This window comes from Manis javanica, chromosome 6, assembly GCF_040802235.1.
Source record: "Manis javanica isolate MJ-LG chromosome 6, MJ_LKY, whole genome shotgun sequence".
NCBI lineage: Eukaryota > Metazoa > Chordata > Mammalia > Pholidota > Manidae > Manis > Manis javanica.
In genome coordinates this window covers 120,873,580-120,893,300 of record NC_133161.1, presented here as the reverse complement: position 1 = coordinate 120,893,300, position 19,721 = coordinate 120,873,580, and the positions used below count along the sequence as shown (strand labels likewise).

The 19,721-nt window shown below is 38.2% G+C and overlaps 1 protein-coding gene across 5 annotated transcripts in view; it reads right to left on the bottom strand.

The window, feature by feature from the left end:
* The window catches only part of TRPC6 (transient receptor potential cation channel subfamily C member 6), a 114,652-nt gene extending 98,067 nt beyond the window's left edge, over window positions 1-16,585 (bottom strand). Inside the window, exon 1 of one of the 5 annotated variants that reach the window (XR_005063295.2) lies at window positions 16,061-16,585. Coding sequence is in view for 3 of the 5 variants with exons in the window: in XM_037025636.2 (XP_036881531.1) it covers window positions 16,061-16,230 (170 nt within the window). In the remaining 2 variants the exon portion in view is untranslated. The remainder of the gene's footprint in view (window positions 1-16,060) is intronic. The other 4 variants (XM_037025636.2, XM_037025635.2, XM_037025634.2 and 1 more) reach the window with 4 other exon arrangements.
* Between the last annotated feature and the right edge of the window lie 3,136 nt (window positions 16,586-19,721).

The window sequence follows — 19,721 nt, the reverse complement described above, 5'->3', positions numbered from 1 at the left end:
TTACTATCGTGTCTTAGAGCATGAACATTTTTGTTAACTATGTCGGATTTAAAATCTTTCTAAAATGCATTGCATACATCTTTCCTTTTTAAAATTATGTTCAGAATGCTTAGTTTTTTGATGACTCAAGGGCACCATTATGAACGTCAATGATTACACCATGCTGCCAATGAAACATAAATGCTGTAAGTGGGTTTGAGCGTTATGGGATTTTTCCTCCTACATGATTAATGTTCTATTTGAGTAAATCACTTTTTTTAAGATATAAAGCTGTTAGGCAAATCGATAACAATTGACAGAAAAGTAAGAAAGTCTCAGGTATGGTCTCTGTCTTCTCATTTGTGGTTTCCAATATTCAGTAGGCTAAAAGTCAAAAATCAAACTCATTAAAATATGTACAGAAAGTCTTCTGTCTAGGTGTATAAATGCACGAATTCACACCAACTCTTTCATTTACTCAGAAGCTCCCCCCACACACACCTTTTTTTTAACTTTCATGCAGACTCAAGTACATTCAAGTGGCTCTCATCCTTTTAAATCCTTTTATTCTACATCTGATCTGGTACATATCTAAAAAGAGAAAAGCTCCCTTGGGCTGTTTATAGATGGCATAGGCTGGGTTATACACAAGCCCCATTCCTCTCCTCTTTCACTCAGGAAAATATATGAAAAGACATGTCATTATCATGGCATTCTATGGATTACTTTAAATCTCCTAAAATTTAATTTTTAAAAAAGCAAATTCCATTGAGATTTTGGTCTTTTAACTCTTGTTATCAGTGAATTGCCTGGGACACACCTCACAAATGCATAAGACACACCATAGCACCTTGAAAAGATGGTCTTAGTTGCCAGGATGGAAGAATTTGTGGTACAATAAATACCCTTGAGATACTAAAAATCCAAGCCTGCTTTCACTTTGAGTGGCTTCTAATTCTGATTCTCTTCTTCCTCTAATTCTCCTGAAAATGGATTGGCCAACATCACAAAAGAGAAAAGAAGAAAAAATAAAGGACTAAAAACAAAGATTGTAACCGAAGAAAGAAAGAGGCACAAAGAGGAAGAAAAGAAACTACGGGAAATCACCCAAGCTAACAGGACTTGCAAAGATCTGAAGGAGCAGTTATATATTTGGTACCTACTAATTTTGGGTAGTCCCTAAATTCAAGAAGCTTATGATTTCATCCTGACTCCCAGAATGCTGTGAGGGTAAATCCCTTTGCAAACCACATGTTTTTAAATTCCTTCCTTATTCTCTTTCCTTTTTACTTCTTTCATTATATGAAAATGTTTCTTTCTGTACAACCTGAAATTTTAGAATAAGTGACTTAAATTTTGTCCCAGATATTCCTAAAAAAGAACCTAGTTTGCATAAAATAATGTGATTCATACTCATGTGTAGGTATCCACCCACTGTTGTAAGTTGAGATATAACAGGAAAAGTGCATTTGTCCTTGTTTCTGACCTTTTAGAACTGATACTGGAACTGGGTCTTAAAATCACCTTTTCTAAGAGGGCATACATAGAATAAGGATTTAGAATATAGACTATAAACTGCTTGGGTTTGAACCTCAGTTCTGCCTGTAACCTATGTGACTTTGGGAATGTTACTTTAGATGTCTGGGCTTACATTTCCTAATCTATGAAATGGAGGTAGTGGTCCAGATGGGTGGACTATAGGGTTTCCTAGGAAGGCGAGCAGGGTGCAGCTGGAGCCCACAGGGTGGGCCATTGTGACTTTGGGACTGGGGAGAGTGGGTGGGGTCCTGATGGAGATGCAGGGAGAGGATAGGCTGGGATGGGCTGAGCTCCAGGGGCGGCTCAGAGGAAAAAAAATAATAGTGATACAAGTAGTCTGTGGCTTCTGAGTATTTATGATGAAAAACCTGGAATACTCTATTTGAGTGGTTGCAAAAAGGTCCCGTAGATAATAAATTAATTTGAAAAATCTATATAAACAAAAAAAATCACTTTTTTGTGTACACATTTAAAAGTCTTGTATAACAAAGCAACTTTTGCACATTTAGTGTTTAAAACTGAGTGTCATCTTTCCTTTACCTAGAAATAAAAAGAAAATGTAAACATCAAGAGGAACAAAATTAAATTGAGAATGTCAGTCCCAAACAAGATCTTACAGGCTCTGCTGACTCTCCCAACTAGTGGCAGGGCTCAAGTCATCACGAAAAGAGAATTTTATTACAAAAAAAGTATCTTAATTTTATGCCAAAAAAGTATCTGAAGCTGTAAAGATGTCTGTTAAATCTTACCTTATACAGTTACAGTGATTTTTAAATGAGTTAATATGTGCAAAATGCTTAGGATAATGCCTGGCACAGAGTATGTTCTGTATTAACATTTCCTCTGCCAGGAATCTGTGTAAATGTGTTAGAACAGCTTGTCCAATATGGTAGTCTTTAGCCACAAGTAACAACTTAAAGTTTAACTCAAATTAACTAAAATTAAATAAAGCTAAAAATTCAGTTTCTCAGTTACACTATCCACATTCCGAGTGCTGCATATCAGTGGCTGTCACTCTTGGCAGAGCAGATACGGAACACCCCGCACTGAAGAAAGTTCTACTGCGTAGCTGTATTAGAAACCCATAGATGATAAAAACCATAACAAAAGAGACCTGAGGGAATAGAGCTCAGACAATAATGTGTTGAGCCAGGCAGTTGTTAAACAAGGAGCAAAAGGTTTCCTCTGGAGCAGATGCCTTAGGAAGCCCCAAGAACACTGTCTGTGCTTGGGGTCCATTAGTCCCCATGTGCCTCCAGCCTGGGGGGTGAGGCTGACCTATTAAGAAAGTGAATTTTAAGGAGACTTGAAGGGTGAGTAGATTTTAGAAAACATAAGCTGTTTATTGTCCATTTTCCTGATTAAATTCCAGACTCCACAAACCAAGACTGTATGTATTGCTCACCCTTTTTATTTCCTGTTACTAATACAAAGCTTACTGAACAATAGATGTTCACCGCGCATTTGTTGAATTAATGACTTTAAGAAGTCAAATAGTCAAATACGAATGGAGTGAGGATGGTGAGGGTGAGATATCTGGAAGTAAAGAGGAGAGAGAAAGGAGGAGAGACTGCAGGTTCCAGCAAAGCTGGGTATGCGGAGCCCAGCGCCAGGTCCAGGAGAGCATGTCGACTGCATCAAGGGCCTTAGCCATTATTTTTCCAATTATTCCCTCAACTACAACTCTCTTTAGTATTTGCTTATGGAACTTTGAATATATATGTAAGCTAGTCTTTCCAACTCTATCCTCTACATCTCTTAACCTCTGTCATATTTTATATTTCTTATCTTTCTGTGCTACGTTTTGGGAAACTTTTTAGAATTTGTCTTCCAGTTTACTAATCCTCCTTCTAGCTATATTTAATGTTTCACAAGTAACTTTGATCTATTGAGCTTTTTATTTCAATATATTTTTCTGAAAGTTATATTGTTTTGTTAGTTTCTTCCAATATGTTTGCTCATTGTTAACAGTTTTCTTTTACTTTTTCATTCCTGGCATTCCATCTTTATTGCTTCATACAATTCACACAAAGACATTTTATATGCTTATCTTTAATGCTTATATGAGGTTCTTAGGGGTTTTATATACCTTGTATGTTATTTCTGCTGACTCCCACTTAGGATAGATACACACTCACAATTAAAGATCACCGATTTGTAGAGAATCTAGGGTATCAGGACCAATTGAGAAGTCTTGAGTTCAAGGCAGAGATTACTGACCATAGTGCTGGCAACAGCATCTGATTTAAGGAGTTCTGCTTCTCAAGAGACTCACTGTTCATAGTTGCTCTGACAGCAGCCTATGGCTTGTACATGTGGGTGTTTGAATGTGTACATATAGGGGTTTGTACACTATTTGCTTATCTGCAAGTACAGAGATATGTTTTATGCATAATCTAGTTGTTTTTTAATAGAATGGCTGCCAAGATTATCTATTCCACTATATCACTGCAGGAGAAATTTCAAGGAAGTTTTGCAAAACCTCATAACATTCAGAAAAGAAAGACAGATAAGTGATAACATGCTTATTTAGTAACAAAATTTTCAACCTTTTGGAAAATTTTACCCCATATAATCTAGGGTGATACAATCTAGGACAAACTTCCTCCATGCTTTCCAAAATTATGCATAATCCAACTCAGGAAGAAGGTCAAAATTAAGATATAAATAAAATTTCTTTGTCCTCTAGTTTAAAGATAAAATTATTGTATTATGTTTTTACTTAAGAAACAATTCAGAAAGGTCATTTTTCTCATATACTTTCTCATAAAATAATACATTATTCTCCTGACATCTTATTAAGCATAAAATATAGACCCATCATTTATTCTCCTAAAATATATCAAGAATAGCACCTTGTACAAAATAGGCATTTGGTGAGAATTTGCTGAATTAAAATACACTACTTCCCAGTTATCTGATAATATCTGACCATTGTATCCTAGGTAGAAAAACTGAATATTTTAATCTCATATTTTTGTTCTTGGATGAATATACAGTAATGGTTTTCTTGATTGAAATGAGCTTTAGTTTCTAACTTTGGTTTCATAGTGAATTTAAAGTAGCTGAAACAGTAGGTTTCCAAAACTGGCTACCTATTAGAATCATATGGGGATTTTTTTTTCATGTTCTACCTAGGCCATGCCTTCAGAAATTCTGATTTGTACTCTTGCAATTCTTAGGGAATCTATATTTTAAAAAATCATCTAGGTAATTCTGATATATAACCAGTTTGAAAACCACTGATCAAAACATTCTTTAATGAACACCACCTGGTAAACACGTTTCAATAAGACTCTGCTAATATTTCTCTGTGTTTACGTCACATAATATGCAACACTCTCCCTTCAGTAATATCTCACAGTATAATTTTTCCAGTGAGGATATACCAGACTCTTTAATGTAACAAGAGGGATGAGGATAAATTCTAGGTATAACAAGACTAAAATAATTGATTCAATTTCTAAAAGACAGATTACCATGGAAATCAGTTAAATGATTTTGACTGTTAAGTTTTGCCAAGGTGTATTTGGTTCAAATCAAAGTTCCATTACCAATAATATGCAACTTTCTGACTATTTTCACTTAACCATTCTTTTCTCACCTTCTTCATTTTTAAGATCAATTATTTCATTTAAGTATTTAAGATTTTCATGGATGTAATGAGCTTGGTCTCAGGAAGTTCAATTTTCACAAATTGTTTCAACTTAAATTACATAAAAATTCAAGTAGCTTTCCTCTTTTCATTTTAGTAAAAACAAAATAAAGAAATAAATCCCTATGGGTAGTATGTCAATACAATGTAAAAAAATAAGAAATAGGTTATATTCATATTTTCTTGTTTGTAAGATTAAAAATATTTAACAAGCACCACTTAGAAATCAAGTATATACCACAAAGCTCTTTGAATTCATCAAATAACCTAAGCTGCAAGAACACAAAACTCCAATATTGTAGGTTTCTGAAAAGACAAAGACAGAAGCACAGTATCCTGATAGCGAAGTCTAGGAAATACTACATGAGGCCTAGAGAGGAAAGAAATTCAGAGATATGCCCAACCCACCAAAATCACTTTCCATAAGGGAGACATCAATTTATTCATTCAATAGTCACTCATTGAGTCCCTACCAAATGCTAGTCACTCTTTACAGACTAGATCCTTGCCTTCATGGAGCTGCCACTCCACTGGAGGGAAAGAAGTGCTGACAGTGAAGGTCAAAAACAAGCAAGCCAACAAACATGAGCTCAAGTAAACAGTCAAATATAAGCTCAAGTTCTGGCTCAAATGCTTGAGGGTCATAAATTCTTAGGCAAGTTACTTTATGTTTTGGAGCTTCTGTTTCCTCATTTACTAGGAGAAACAATATAACCTACCACACAGGTTTGCTGTGAAGATCAAATAAGCTAATTTATAAAGCAAAAGACTGTCATAGTTTTACCTGTGTTTTCAAGTCAGCTAGAGAATAAAGTTCCAAGCTCTTAAATAGTGGACAGATGATAAAGGATATGGGTTGCCTTGTAATCTTTCATGTCTTATCCTCTCTCTTATTTACCCTAACTTTAATTCACTAAACAACATATTTCATTGGTTTTAAGATGCACATTTCTCCCATTTTAACTTCTCTGGAAGAGAACATGTCTTATCATCTAAGCCTTCTTGCAATCACTGCCACTCAGGTGTCAGTCACTATCATGACATGATTTCATCACCAGTGCATGTACAAGCCTTGGAAGCAATGGCATGCAAAGTTTCAGACTGGATGACAGTGGCTTGAAAATATATAAATTCTGGAAACAGTAGCTAAGTGATCTTTTCAAGCTTAACATATAAATAACTTATGTGCCTATGTGTGTGTTGGCAAAGGAGAAGTGCACATGAGGAACAGCGGCCAATCAGATTTGTTGAGACACATTCAGGAGCTGCTCATCAAACTAGGTGAGCTCTATGGAATTCTAAAGTCAGCTGGATTGCCTAGCACCAACAGCTCTCAGTCTATTGTGGGTTCTTTGGATTCTTTAAAGAAATGCTGCATCACCAGTGTTCTTTTGGCATAGAAGACAATACTGTACGGAAAGTATTCAATAGTATATGGGCACTAAAGATTCTGAGTTGAAGTGACTCAGGAAAGTCCATCTCTGAATGGGAAGGAGATTTAGGAATACCTTAACCAGATTTATTTTGTTTAGATTTTCTTTTTCATGTGTGCATGAGTTGTATATGACCCAAATCAATATCTAAGTTCAAAGAGCTGTTTCAGAAGGTATAAAAGAAAAAAGAAAAATCTAAAGTATAGCTTAATTAATATAACTTTTTTTGCTTGTTTTTTGAAGGTGTATATATATATATATAAAATAAAAGGCCCAGTTACAACTGATAGGACCTTAGACTCAGTGAAAAATAGTGCATGGTTCCTGAATATGGTGCCTGGAACATCAGTGGAGCTTATACAAATGTTGTTGTAAGAAATTAATGCATCCTTCAAAGTGGAATACAGCATCTGGCTCTGAATGCCCCTCCACAAGAAGCAGTCCTACAGGAAATATTTCCCTGGATAGTAGTGGGAATTCTCACTACTCAGTGCTAGCCATCAGTTTTCCATAGCCTCCACTGCCACCCTTCAACCTACTCAATGCAAAATGCTGCTTCAAGGAGGTTTAACATAGTAACAATAAAAATAAGTTTTATCAGTAACAGTTTAGCTGCCTAAAAGAATTTTAAAAATAGCTTTAGAAATATTATTTCCAATTCTTTTTATAACTCTCAAGATAATTTGGTTAGTAATTCCCATGAAGAGAACTCTTCTCACTTTTGTGGGAGGGTTTTGTGTGTATCCAGTATATGTGAGGACAAAATGCTCTTTGTGCTGCTAACCAGAGCTGTGGTAGTTTAAACATGAAATCTGCTTTGAATAGGCACTCCATCTTAACATGACTATCCACACTGTAATTGATTTCTGGCAATATATACTTTCAGATGAATACCATATAAAATGCTTTTAAAATTGTGCAAATCCTGCAATGAAATCTCCAGTTTCACACTACCATTTGAATCTGGTCAGTTTTCTCTGATACAACCTGTGTTATACCATAGTAGCAATTTCATCCACATGATGGAAATGAAGAGTAAAAGAAAGCTTCATCTTTTGTACTCATTAAAGAGTCATGACTGATTTATAGACCATTTGGTAAAATCAGTAAGGAATCTACAGATCATTTAGTTTTGGTACATTCCTAATCTTTTGGTGACAAGGACTGGCAGTTTTTTTAAACCAAGTTTCACTGTTTATCTAGACAGGTGATCAGAATGGAATCTTCTGCTCTTTGTTCCTATTCCTGGCAACTACTAGCTGTGTGATCTCTAACACATCATTTAACCTCTCTTTGCTACAGTAATTTTTTCTATCTTATCAGTAAAATGGGGACTATAAAAGGGCATACCTCATAGGTTTATGAAAAATATTAAATGAGTTGATACCTATCCAGCACTTAGAGAAAGGCCTAGAACATAGAAGTCCCTAGTAAATCTAGCTATTATTTTTATTATTACTGGACAAAATCATATAAAGTCAACAGAGATGAATGAATAAGTAGATTTTAATAAATTAGTGAAAGAAGGAAAATATAAAGCTTGACCTTCAAAGATGACTGAGATTTCAACAGAAAGAGAAAGTGATGGTTAAACAGACTTATGACTGCTATTCACAATCTTTCTTCTGTCCTCTCCCCTCACACAGGGTGTAATTTAGATATAATAAGCACAGGGCAGGAATCTTGATTCATTAGATCACAACCAACCTGTGGCTTCTCAGAACCTATAAAAAGAGAAGGAAAAATGAATGTACTGAATGAGAGAATAGCCCACCTCATACCCAGCTGTGCCAGGCATGAGCATAACTGGGCAGGATGCTGAGCAGGGGATGCAGTGCAACCCTGCAGCTCTCCTGTCCGTGCGCTCCAGCCTGCATGATCCAGGATGTGCTGGTTTTGTCTGCTTGGCAACAACTCACCAGCTGTGTAACTTTCTGAACACTGTTTGACATCTCTAAATTTCAGCACTGTCATTTATAAAATGGACATTAAAAATAGCTAAGCGGCAGCTCTGAAGAGCAAAGTTTTGTTTGTATGACAACTAGAAAAGGACCTGCTACAGAGTAGGCATTCAAAAAATGTTAGTCTCCCAAATATATGTAAATAATTTAGATTAGTCTTCTACAGAAACAGCAACTTGCACTGAACTGTAAATAACTCTAATTAACAACATTTCTCCTCTTTCTCTGGCCCTGTTACCTGAATTAGGTAGAGAACAGTTATGTTGCAATCATATCTGTAACATTCATTTCTTTCTTTCTTTTTTTTCTTTTAATTTTTATTAAGGTATTATTGCTATACACTCTTAGGAAGGTTTCACATGAAAAACAACAATGTGGTTACTATATTTACCTGTATTATCAAGTCCCCACCCATACCCCAATGCAGTCACTGTCCATCAGTGCAGCAAGTTGCCAGAGATCCACTATGTGCCTTCTCTGTGCTACACTATTTTCCCCGTGATCCCCTATACCATGTGTACTAAACATAATACCCCTCAATCCCCTTCTCCCTCCCTCCCCACGGGCCCTCCACACCCCTCCCCTTTGGTAACCACTAGTTCCTTCTTGGAGTCTCTGAGTCTGCTGTTATTTTGTTCCTTCAGTTTTGCTTCATTGTGTAACATTCATTTCTATGTGCTGCTCCAAACAGACATTCTATAAGAAATGTGGTTCAGTCAATTCCAATGGCTTAAGAGTCTTGAACAGCATACCAAATGTCAGATGACAAAGTTTAACTGAAATCTGGCATATAGATGAGTACTTCTCTGTGTCTGAAAGCCAGCAGAAGATTCCTAAACAAAGAGCAATCACAAATGGTAATTTTATCCAACTGGATCCTATTATACTTAGCAATTTCTATAAAAGAGGGAGAAAAACAAAAATGGACTCAAGAAAATATTTCCCTTTTATGATTTACTCTAAGATGCAAAGATCAACTGCATTATGAAGTTACTTCTTAGAACTAAGGAACTTAAAACTGTCCAGAGGGAAAAAAATTTATGAAACATCTCCCTAAGGTAGACAAGCATTCCGTTACAGAATAAGTGTGGGCACTTTAGCACATCTGGCAATAAGTCCACAACCTATAATGCTCCCTTTAAAATATGTTTCATAATAATAATTTGTTATCAGTAGATGTTGATTACTTCAAGCCAGGAGAGATTTGGAAACAAAATAGCTGGTTTTTGTCATGCAGACTGCATATCTCCAAAGTGGTCAATTAAAAGGCACACACCATTAATCCAAGTGGCTGGGGGAGATGTTGATTCTGAAATGAAGACAGGGAAGTAGATCCAAAGGTAATTTTTACATTTGCTTTTCCCCTACTAGCAACTTGCAGACTATAAACTCTTATCCAAGGTTCAGGTCTTTGCTGTACACTTATAGATGCTATTTTTTTCAAAGGACATAATAGATAGTGGATTCTCTCTGAATTGTAAACTACTACCTATAAGAAATCATGGTGTAACATATAGTCCTTTGATTTATTTCATTTATCATTTGATAAGTTTGTTCTTGGAAGGAAATGAACCCCTTGATTTATTTGGAAATCCATTATCTTGCCGCAGGGCGGTTTTATTCAAATGTAACTGACCCTTTGAGGTTAAAGTGTAAATGCATGTCTCTGTGAGTAAGGGGTATGGTCTTTGCTCAAAAGAGTAGACACACTTAATGTCAATAATCCAGGAAAGAAGGAGGCTCTAAAAAAAGAAATGGAGTATGAAAGGCCTATTTTACACTGGATGAAAGTGCAGTGAGGGAGGGTTCTGGCAGTTCTTTGCCTGTCTGGGCTAGAGCTGATTGCTGTTAAAAAAGAAACAACCAGTCCAAAATGGAGTCACTTGTGCTAAGCACCAAGTCAGCAAACCAGGACTTAATACCAAACCAAATTGCAATTTCAGCCTCTCTCCTCTTCCAGAAGTGTAATTTTAAACCAATCATCCTGGAATTTCTCATCAACACTAGAAAGGTAATCGGTTTGATAGACCCCTTTCCCAAAAGGAAGGTGACCTTGCAGGAAACAATACACTCTTCAGAAACTCCCTTCCACTTCCCTCTTCGGTCCATAAAAGTTTTCCATTTTGTTAGCTCCTTGGAGCTCATTGCCACCTACAGACAGGATGGTGCCTAACTCATAAATTGTTAAATAAAGTCAATTAGATCTTCAAATTTACTCACTTGAATTTTTGCTTTTTAATATCATGAAGGGCTAGATTGCTTGAGGCTGGTGTGAGGAGAAAAGGGCTTGGCACTGGGCAGTCCTTAGGAGATGCCATAAATGAGCTGGAAAGGCAGTTATAGAACAATTTTTCTCTGTTGGAATGCTCTTTGGAAAATGTGACAGGCCCTGATAAAAGTACAGCCTCATCTCAGGTGATCAGAGGGAACTTGAAGGGGAGAGCCTGGGGACAGAGAGCACAGAGAGCAGTGAGGTGGCGGCAGCGATCGGTACAGGTTCCAAGAAGAAGGTTCATCCCAGTGAACAGGCAGCTGGAATGCAAGATCCAGATAACTCCTTCCTTGTGGACATTCCCTGTTCTGCCTAAGTTAGAGGACTCAGATGCTCTTTTATGTAAGGAGCCAGCATCACTTTATTATTTATTAGAGTGATTGTTAAGGAGATGATGGTGTTCTTGTTGAGGAATAAATTAATTCATGTCTTCTCCTGGCTAGACACTATGCTAAGTGTAGAAAAGAGGTATGCGAAGAAAATAGTCATGAAAAAGTGTAACAAATGTTTAAATAGACCTCTTTATTAGACATATGGAGGCAAAAATGGGGAGAGATAACAAACATATAAAACCTTAATATGCCTCATAGGTCTGAGTCCATACTCTAACTTCAATCTTAACTTCTTCAAGAGAGTAGTGAGCCCTTTAGCGATTAATGTCACAGAACACTTTTTAACTGTTAACACAGCAGTCTTAAGTTTTCATTCCTTTATTTATACATAAGTGTGTTCAAGAAACATTTTATTTTACCCAGAGAAAAAATAAAAAAGCTGTTTTGGGGATTTTATGTATCTGTGGCCTCTGACATTAGGTGGGCCCTAGGTCGTACAGATAGGTTTCGTCTAAAATCATCCTGAAGTCAATAAAAATTTTAAAGGATCTGTGACCCATAAAAAAAATCAATCAATTTTTTCATCATGTGAAATAAAGCATAGAATTAAGAAATCCTTAGGCTTCCTCCTAAGGCCATGATTCAATGATAAGTCCCTCTTTAAACAAGAATCCCTTTTTGTCCTTATCCATGTTGAAAGAGATCTTATCAGCAATGGAGCAACAACTTTCTATAAAACACTACATTAACAGAGAGTAAACAATGCTTTTATGTGAAAGAAATGCCATAGTTTTTACAAGCTACATATTATTTAGCCTAGGTATCATGGTACATCATGAATGTATTTACATTGTATATATGTGGCAATTTATAATTTATTCAAATTCCTCGTACTTTAAGTTCATCTTTTCTTCTTATCTTTAATGTTCTGCAATTTCAATATAACATGTTTAAGTGGATTTATTTTTCTTTATCACACTAATATTGCTGTACTTCATAAACACTAGAATTCATCATTTCTGGAAAAGTATTACCCATTTTATTCAAGTGTTGTCCCCCCCAATCTGTGTAGTTTCTCCTTCTGAAACTACCTTCTCAATCCAATACTGTTTATATTTTCTATTTATTTATGTCTCTAATTTTCTGGGTATTATCATCAATTATGTTATGGTTAATCTGTATTTTGAGTTTTTCACTTGAAAATTATATTTTTCATTTATCGATTTTTCTATTTGTCTTGTTTTTTTAAAAATAAGTCTTATTCTTTTCTTATGGTTTGATTTCTTCTTATATGTTGTCAACCTTTTTGACATACTCGTTTTATATCCTCTTTCATGTTATATTATCTCAAGTTCTTAAGGACCCAGTACCGCTCTTATGCTGACTCCTCCTCATGGATTCTGTCATGCTGACCCTCATTCTCAGTAGATTGTTTCCTTGTGTGTTCTGTCATGCATTTCTTTAGCAGGGCCTGCTATTTTCTTGGAAATCCTTGGCAGTTTAGATGGTTGGTACTGTTCTTTCAAGACAGTTTTGTGTTTCAGTCTTGTAGGAGCCCCAGGGGTATTTTTCGGCTTGAAGATTTCTAGGTCAATGAGGTAACAAAACAAAGACTCACAAGACATTCAGGCACAGAGAATGAAGTTCATAGGAGAAGATTTCTTTTCCACTTACTAATAAAGTTTCTTGTTCTTACTCTGCGCATTTTCTGGCCTAACTTCTCAATAAAATAAGGTTTTCATGCAGAGGGTAGGGCTGTCTCAGTTCCAACTCTCTGCCTCATCGGGGACCAAGCCCTTAGTTTCTCTGTCTCACGTAGACCAACCTCCGTGGTCACTCAGATCCATAATCCCCAGGGGCAGCCACAGCATCAGTTCACAGGCTATATCTGGCTTTTACATCCTCTGCTTTGGGCACATGGTAATAAATGCTTTTTTTTTGCAAAATTGAGTAATGTTTTAAAATCATTTTAAATATTTTATCCAGTATTGCTAGGTGTTTGTAACTGTATGTTTTTTTAGATTATCTCAGTCCACTGTATTGTCAGAGCTTTAGTTTACAATTTATTGTTCCATTTTTCATAATTATTTAATCAATCTGTCTTTCCCAAGCAGAATGTTTACTTGGGCTTTTGTTTCAGATCTTGAATATTTAGAAACTTCTCACTTTCTTCTTTATGTCTGAGATTCTTCCCCATGTTCAGAAGGATGGACTAGAGACATATTTTTCAGGTCTAAATAAAGGAACTCTGTGATATAAATAAAGGAACTCTCTGAAGTCCCAACAGGACATGGACCATTTCTTGCCAATCACTAGTAAACCATTGTGAGTAGATGTAAACATATTTCTATATAAGTGAATTAATTAACAAGGTTTTAGCAAGAGCCATAAAATTTATTCCACAGAAATGACAACTTGCAAAAATTTGTGTTCTCCTAATAAGAAAATTTCAATGATTTGAGAAAAGGGTAATACCCATTATCTAGTATACTAGTGACTGCCATTTTCACAGATAATATACCTTCTACACTGGAAAAATATATGAAACTATTTAAATCACAAGTCAAAACAAATGGAAGAGCTTATTTGTACCCTACCAGAGGGGAGTAATTTCCTTTAGCTCCTTCTTACACTTCTTAGGTGTGAACTACTATTGCTTATTGATTAAAATTTTTCAGTTACTTGATTATCAAAATGGCCAAAAAAAAAAAAAAACCTGGCCAGAATAAAAAATGATGAAAAATAACTACAGACATCTTTGAAATAATAGATTCAGACCAGATCAAACTCTTATTCTGAAACATGACTCCCTCTTGAATTTATTTATAGTATCTCTGACATGACACAGGCAGGGGTGCTCGTTATGAACTGAAGCACATTAAAATATTTCTATTCATTTCTGTAATGCCCAGGTCTATCCATTAATCCCAGGTCTGAGATTCCTGAACTAAAGGAGAAAATTACTTAGTCTCTAAATAGTAGATAATGTTAAGTAGATAAATCATTAAAGCAGTAAACTACATTTGAAGAACACATTGGGGAAAGTTTTCAGGACAAATTGGAATTATTCCTTTATTTAGTCTCTCTCACTACTAATGTGCAAACACAAGTTTTTAAAATCAAATGACCTTTCCCACAGATACAGTAACAAGTAATTATAAAGTGATCAAATGATAAAAAGAAAAAGAAGAAAGATTGTGTCTTTAGTACATTCTAATTTTTAAAAAGCACTGTGGCTTTTTAAAGTTGCTTATTAACCACAGGTAACATTACCAAACATATAACCATCAGGCTTAGTAGACATCAAGTCTAAGCCAATAAAAATAAGTCTATGTTTTAAACATACACCCTAAAAGTAAATTAAAATAGCTGTATTCAGAATATCCAGGATTGGTTTGCTTTTCTTTCTTTCTTTTTTTCTTGGTATCTATCTCCTTGATACTCAGAATGTGCTCCACAGACCAGCAGCCTCAACATCATCTCAGGATTGTTAGAAATGTAGAATTTGGGGCTGCATAGGTCGTAAAGAATCAGAATTTACACAAGATTCCCATATTTAACAATATGCATTAAAGTTTGAGAAGCTCTGTACTATAACACAAATATTTTCTAATTTAATGTCAAGAACAGAATTTCTTATGAGGGTCATGCAAATGTCATAGAATTATATAGTGATGGTTTCTGAACTTTGTAAGATATACTCAACACCACTGATCTGTACAATCTAAATGGATGAACTTCATGGAATGTGAAATATGTCTTAATTTTCTTAAAAGGGAGAAAAAAAGATAAGTAATAGTAAATGCTTTCAAATTGTATGACACAGATGAATGGGACCAGTTCCAAATTTTTCCTGTTATCTTGGGAAAAAATAGATACACCATTTTCTGAGGCTCACTTCTTATTGCGAGGGAACCACAGAAGTCCTCGACTCTGGGCAGCCCTGACCAATGAGACAGCATATCCCTCCACCTCCAGGGTGCCCGTGGGGGCGGAAACGCCCCCCACACCTCCAGAGCAGCTTACAGAACTGCTGCAGAGAACTGTTTTCCCCGGGAAATCGCTTGCGGAAGGAATGTGACGCGTCCGGAAACCAGATTACCCAATCAAGTAAAGGGGCTAAAAGGCTCAAGTGCTATCTGCCAGCTGCACTTGTGGTCCCAAGCGTGTCGGGGGGAGAAGGGTAGACATTTCTCCCTCATTCTGCCCCCTACTTACCCCTGCAACCCGCCCCCAACAAGCAACTAGATTCCTAAATACAATCTCTCAGTTACAGAGTCCGAGGCAAACGACCCCGACCCCCTCGCTTCCCTGGTTCAGGAGTCTCCCGGCCCGCAGAGCACCCCTAACAGCCTCATCTGCCCTGGACGCCCTTGGTAAACGCGGGTGGGAAAGCCTAAAGGCTCCATTTCCTCGACTTAACCTGGAGATCTGGAGGCGGGACAGAAGGTGTCCCGGGATCTAGTCCATCCCCTCCCGTGCGCACCCGCGAACTTCCCTGCTGTCTGGGGGCCAGAGGACCTGTGCGCGCCCCGCTGAAGGGCTAAGGCCGGCACAGCTACGCGCAGACGGCCAGGAGCGCAGGTCCCCGAGGTCCCCGGCGCACCCAGGCAGCACCAAGGACCCTCAGAGTTCTTGTCGTCTTTCCCGCCTAGGCTGAGTCAGGGCGGCACAAATGTGAATCAGTCTCCTGCCCAGGACATACCTTTGCGCAGCGACATGGGGACTCTTTGAGGGCACGTGGTGACACTCGGACTGAAGACATCGATCAGATCCGATGGTCCGTGGCGGTGTAGGGACCCCGTGGCCCCACAGACCGTGGGCAGACACACGCGCGCACGTGCACCCGGCTCGCGCCCCCCGCCCGCCCGCGCAGCGCCCGCACTCACAGGCAGGGGTAGTAGCCGTAGGCAGGACCCGGGGGCTGCGGGCAGCCGTCGTCTCCCAGCTCCGAGTCCATGAGTAGGTAGTCCTGGCTCTCGTTGCGCCGCGCGCGGGCCCCGGCCGCCCCTCGGGGGGAGCCGCCCCGCCGGGGCCCGAACGCGGGACTCTGGCTCATGGCGGGAACGCCCCGCGGGCCCGGGCCACGCTCCCGGGGGTGGCACCGCGGCAGTCCCAGCGGAGCCCCGGCGCGGAGCGCTCGCGTCCCTCGCCCCGCCTGCCCGCGGTAGAGCGGCCCCCAGGGGACGAGGGCGAGGAAGGGGGTGCGGGCGCCCGGCCCTCTGAGCTCTGCGAGCGGCTTCCTCGCTGGCCAGGGGAGAAGCCACGGCTTGGGGGGGTCAGAGGGGACCTGGACGTGAGCGCGTCCGGCCGGGGGGCCCGGAGGCGGCGGCTGGGGCTCCCGCGCCGAGCGAGCCCAGGAGGGGCGGGTGCCGCGGAGCCTGAGAGCGGAGAGCACGGGAGGCAGAGCTGAGGAGTTACTATGTCAACCAAGACTCTCCAGCCCTCCGCTCCCGCCTTCTTCCCCCGCATCCTCCGTCCTCATCCCCACCTTTAAAGGGATCGGAACGACGTTCTAGAAAGCAGCCAAAGCCAGTGCAGTGGCCGCAACTTTCAGGGCTAGGATGAACCTGAACTAAGCAGAGCCGCCCCACACGCAGTTTCTTTCTTTTTCGGCCCTAAGAGTCTGGTAGTTAAAACATCATACAAATTGAGAACTTTCTAGGTAGCTTCCCTTAAGTAAACATCTTGAAGAACCAACGAGACGTATTTTTTTTTTAAAAAAACAAGAGCCTCTCCTTTTTCCAGATTGCCTTCATTTTCGTAAGGCGTTTTTTCTCCCATTGCCAGTCCCTGAAGTTATTACAACTCCTTATTTTAAAATAAACATAACATTTTACATTCCCAACGTCAGATGTTCCCAGTTCCTAAGCAAACCAACAAAATAGGCAAGCATTTTCCAATGATACCGATAAAGAAGCCAAAAACCTATTTCCTTCAGAGAAAAACTTCTTCCATCACTGCGAATGCTGAAATTATTTGTCTGCTAGATGTTTCCCACACTTACAAAGGCTTAGTTTTAAATTCTGATTTAATCTTCACACACGTGAGAGGTAAAAACTCATCAAGGATGAATCAGGATCCGCAGTAGCTCAGGCGGTAGTCAATGAGGAATCCATTCATTCATTCAACAAATATTTAGTTAATGCCAACTGTGTTGCCAAGCATCACTGTGGGGGTCAGAGGTGAACTAGCCAGATAAGGCTCCTGTCTGCCCTCATGGAGCATTCATAAAAGAGAGGAAGACTGATTAAAAAGCAAATGAGAAAGTATCAGAGACAAAAGCTACAATGAAAATAAAACAGGTTGATGTGATAATAACTGGCCACAACTTCAGATCAGGTAGTTAAGAAGCCTCTCCAGAGAAGGTGTAACTGAAGTAGAAATGTATACATAGCAAGCAACCGGACATGTAAAAATCAGAAAGAAACCCATTGCAGTTGGGTTAAAGAAAGCCAGACTGTCTGAAATTCTGTTTGTAAAGCCAACTTTACTTTTCAAGAACAAGTACACAATGAAACAGACACTGGAAGTGTGAGCAAAAGCAACCAACATGATAGAGGGGGAAAGTTCTAAATGTAGGACTTTTGATTTTGTCAATACTTTAGAAACTAAAGCTCAGAGAGGACAGGAACCATTGTATCCTGAGAGCATAGTTCTGTATTTTTCACAGGTATGTGGAATGAATGAATGGACGGATACATAGATAAGCTGCAGAAAGAAATAAAACATTTTTACCACTAGAAGAACATTTACCCTGAAAAACTAACCTCAGTTATTCTGTATGTAAGTTATTCCTGACTGAAAAATCTCCTGTTTTGATCTCTCAACATTAGAGCCATGATTTAAAATTTTTATTTCCTAATAATTTTACATAGCAATAAGATACTGTGCTTGAAATTTGTTTATAGCAATTGCTATCTGTAAGAATTCAGCAGCTTTAATGCTTGAATGAATTAGTAAATAAATGTTTGATTTAAATAGTGCCAAGGTAATCTGGGACCATCAAGAGTAGGAAAAAGTTTAGTGGAGCAATTAATATTCAAATGTTTTCAACCTAGCTCAAAATCTGTGAGTTAAAGCAAAGTTAGAAAAGATTGGTGGTGTTAGTTGAAGTGTTAGTCCTTAAATTCAAAAACAAAAATTGAGACAGAATTTATTTTGTTGTTCTTAGTTGAGCTGTTTGTGCCTTTTCTCCTAACACTGTTTTTCATTCTCAAGTAGCAACCTTCACACTGAAAAAAATATTACAGTAAACTTATAATGTGACATCCATTTTTCATTTGCAAGATAAGACATGCTTTTCTCTATTACTTGAAAAAAAGTTAGTACTGGACCAATAATCCTGGAGGGAAATCCTGGGGGAAGGAGAAGCTGGTGTACAGAGAATTAGAAGATTCTGGAAGAGTTTATGATATGATGAAGAAGAAGGAGCATTAGGCTGGAGTCTGAAAGCCTGGGTTCTTGTTCAAACCATTCCTCTGCCTAAAGCTTTGTGATTTCAGAACTTTTAAGTTCTGTGTGCCTCTTTTATTCACCAGTAAGTGGATATATAATTACTGAAAATCCCTCAATCTCTGCATTCTGTGCTCATCTATGCAGTTTTATCTCTTCAATTCCATTTAAAAACACCATGAAACAGGGAGACAATCAATTAACATTTTTAAATCAAGTACAGCAGTGTTGAGTAGATGTGGAGTAACGAAGAAAGTTGAGGTAATGAAGAAATGCTACTTTTCAAATTGTAGTTTGCACAGTTAAAAATGTTTATGCAATTTTATGTTATGTATGTTTATGTGGTTTGTTTCTGATACTGAAATAAAACAAGAACACCTGTTGTAACTCCATGATGCAAGGAGGAAAGTGGGCTACGTGCTTCTTTCTTTTTTTAAAAGTTTTTTAATTGACATATAGTTGACATACAATATTATATTGGTTTCAAGTACACAATGCAGTGATTCAGCAGTTATCCACATTATTAAATGCTCACCCCAACTAGTGTAATCAGTATCTGTCAACACTGAAGGATGTTACAGAACTACTGATTATATTCTCTATGCTGTACTTTCATTCCGATGACTAACTGATATTATAATTGAGACTGTGTGCCTCTTTATCCCCTTCACTTATTTCACCCACCCACCCCAACCTTCCCCACGGTAACCACCAGTCCCTTCTCAGTGTCCATAAGTCTATTTCTGTTGTGTTAGTTTTGTTTTGTTTTTTAGATTCCACATAAAAAGTTAGCTGTGTGCTTCTGAGGCGGAGGAGGAGAGGCCATTAAGATAGGATTTTTACCTCATCACAGACATCTGCACTGACTGATTGATTTTTCAAAAACTGGTATAATTATTATAACATAGTGTTTTGAAAAGTCAGTTGGAGCAAAATAAGTAGAGGAAAAGGGTTGTTCTCTAGAAGATCTCAGGCTAGAAGGCCAAAGGAACTGCTTCTCATATCAGGGACAAAAGGTTGAGAAAATATTATCAGAAGCTTAATGACTCAAGAAGAAGCTAAGAAGATATTACATGGAAAACTTGAAGCAGCTGC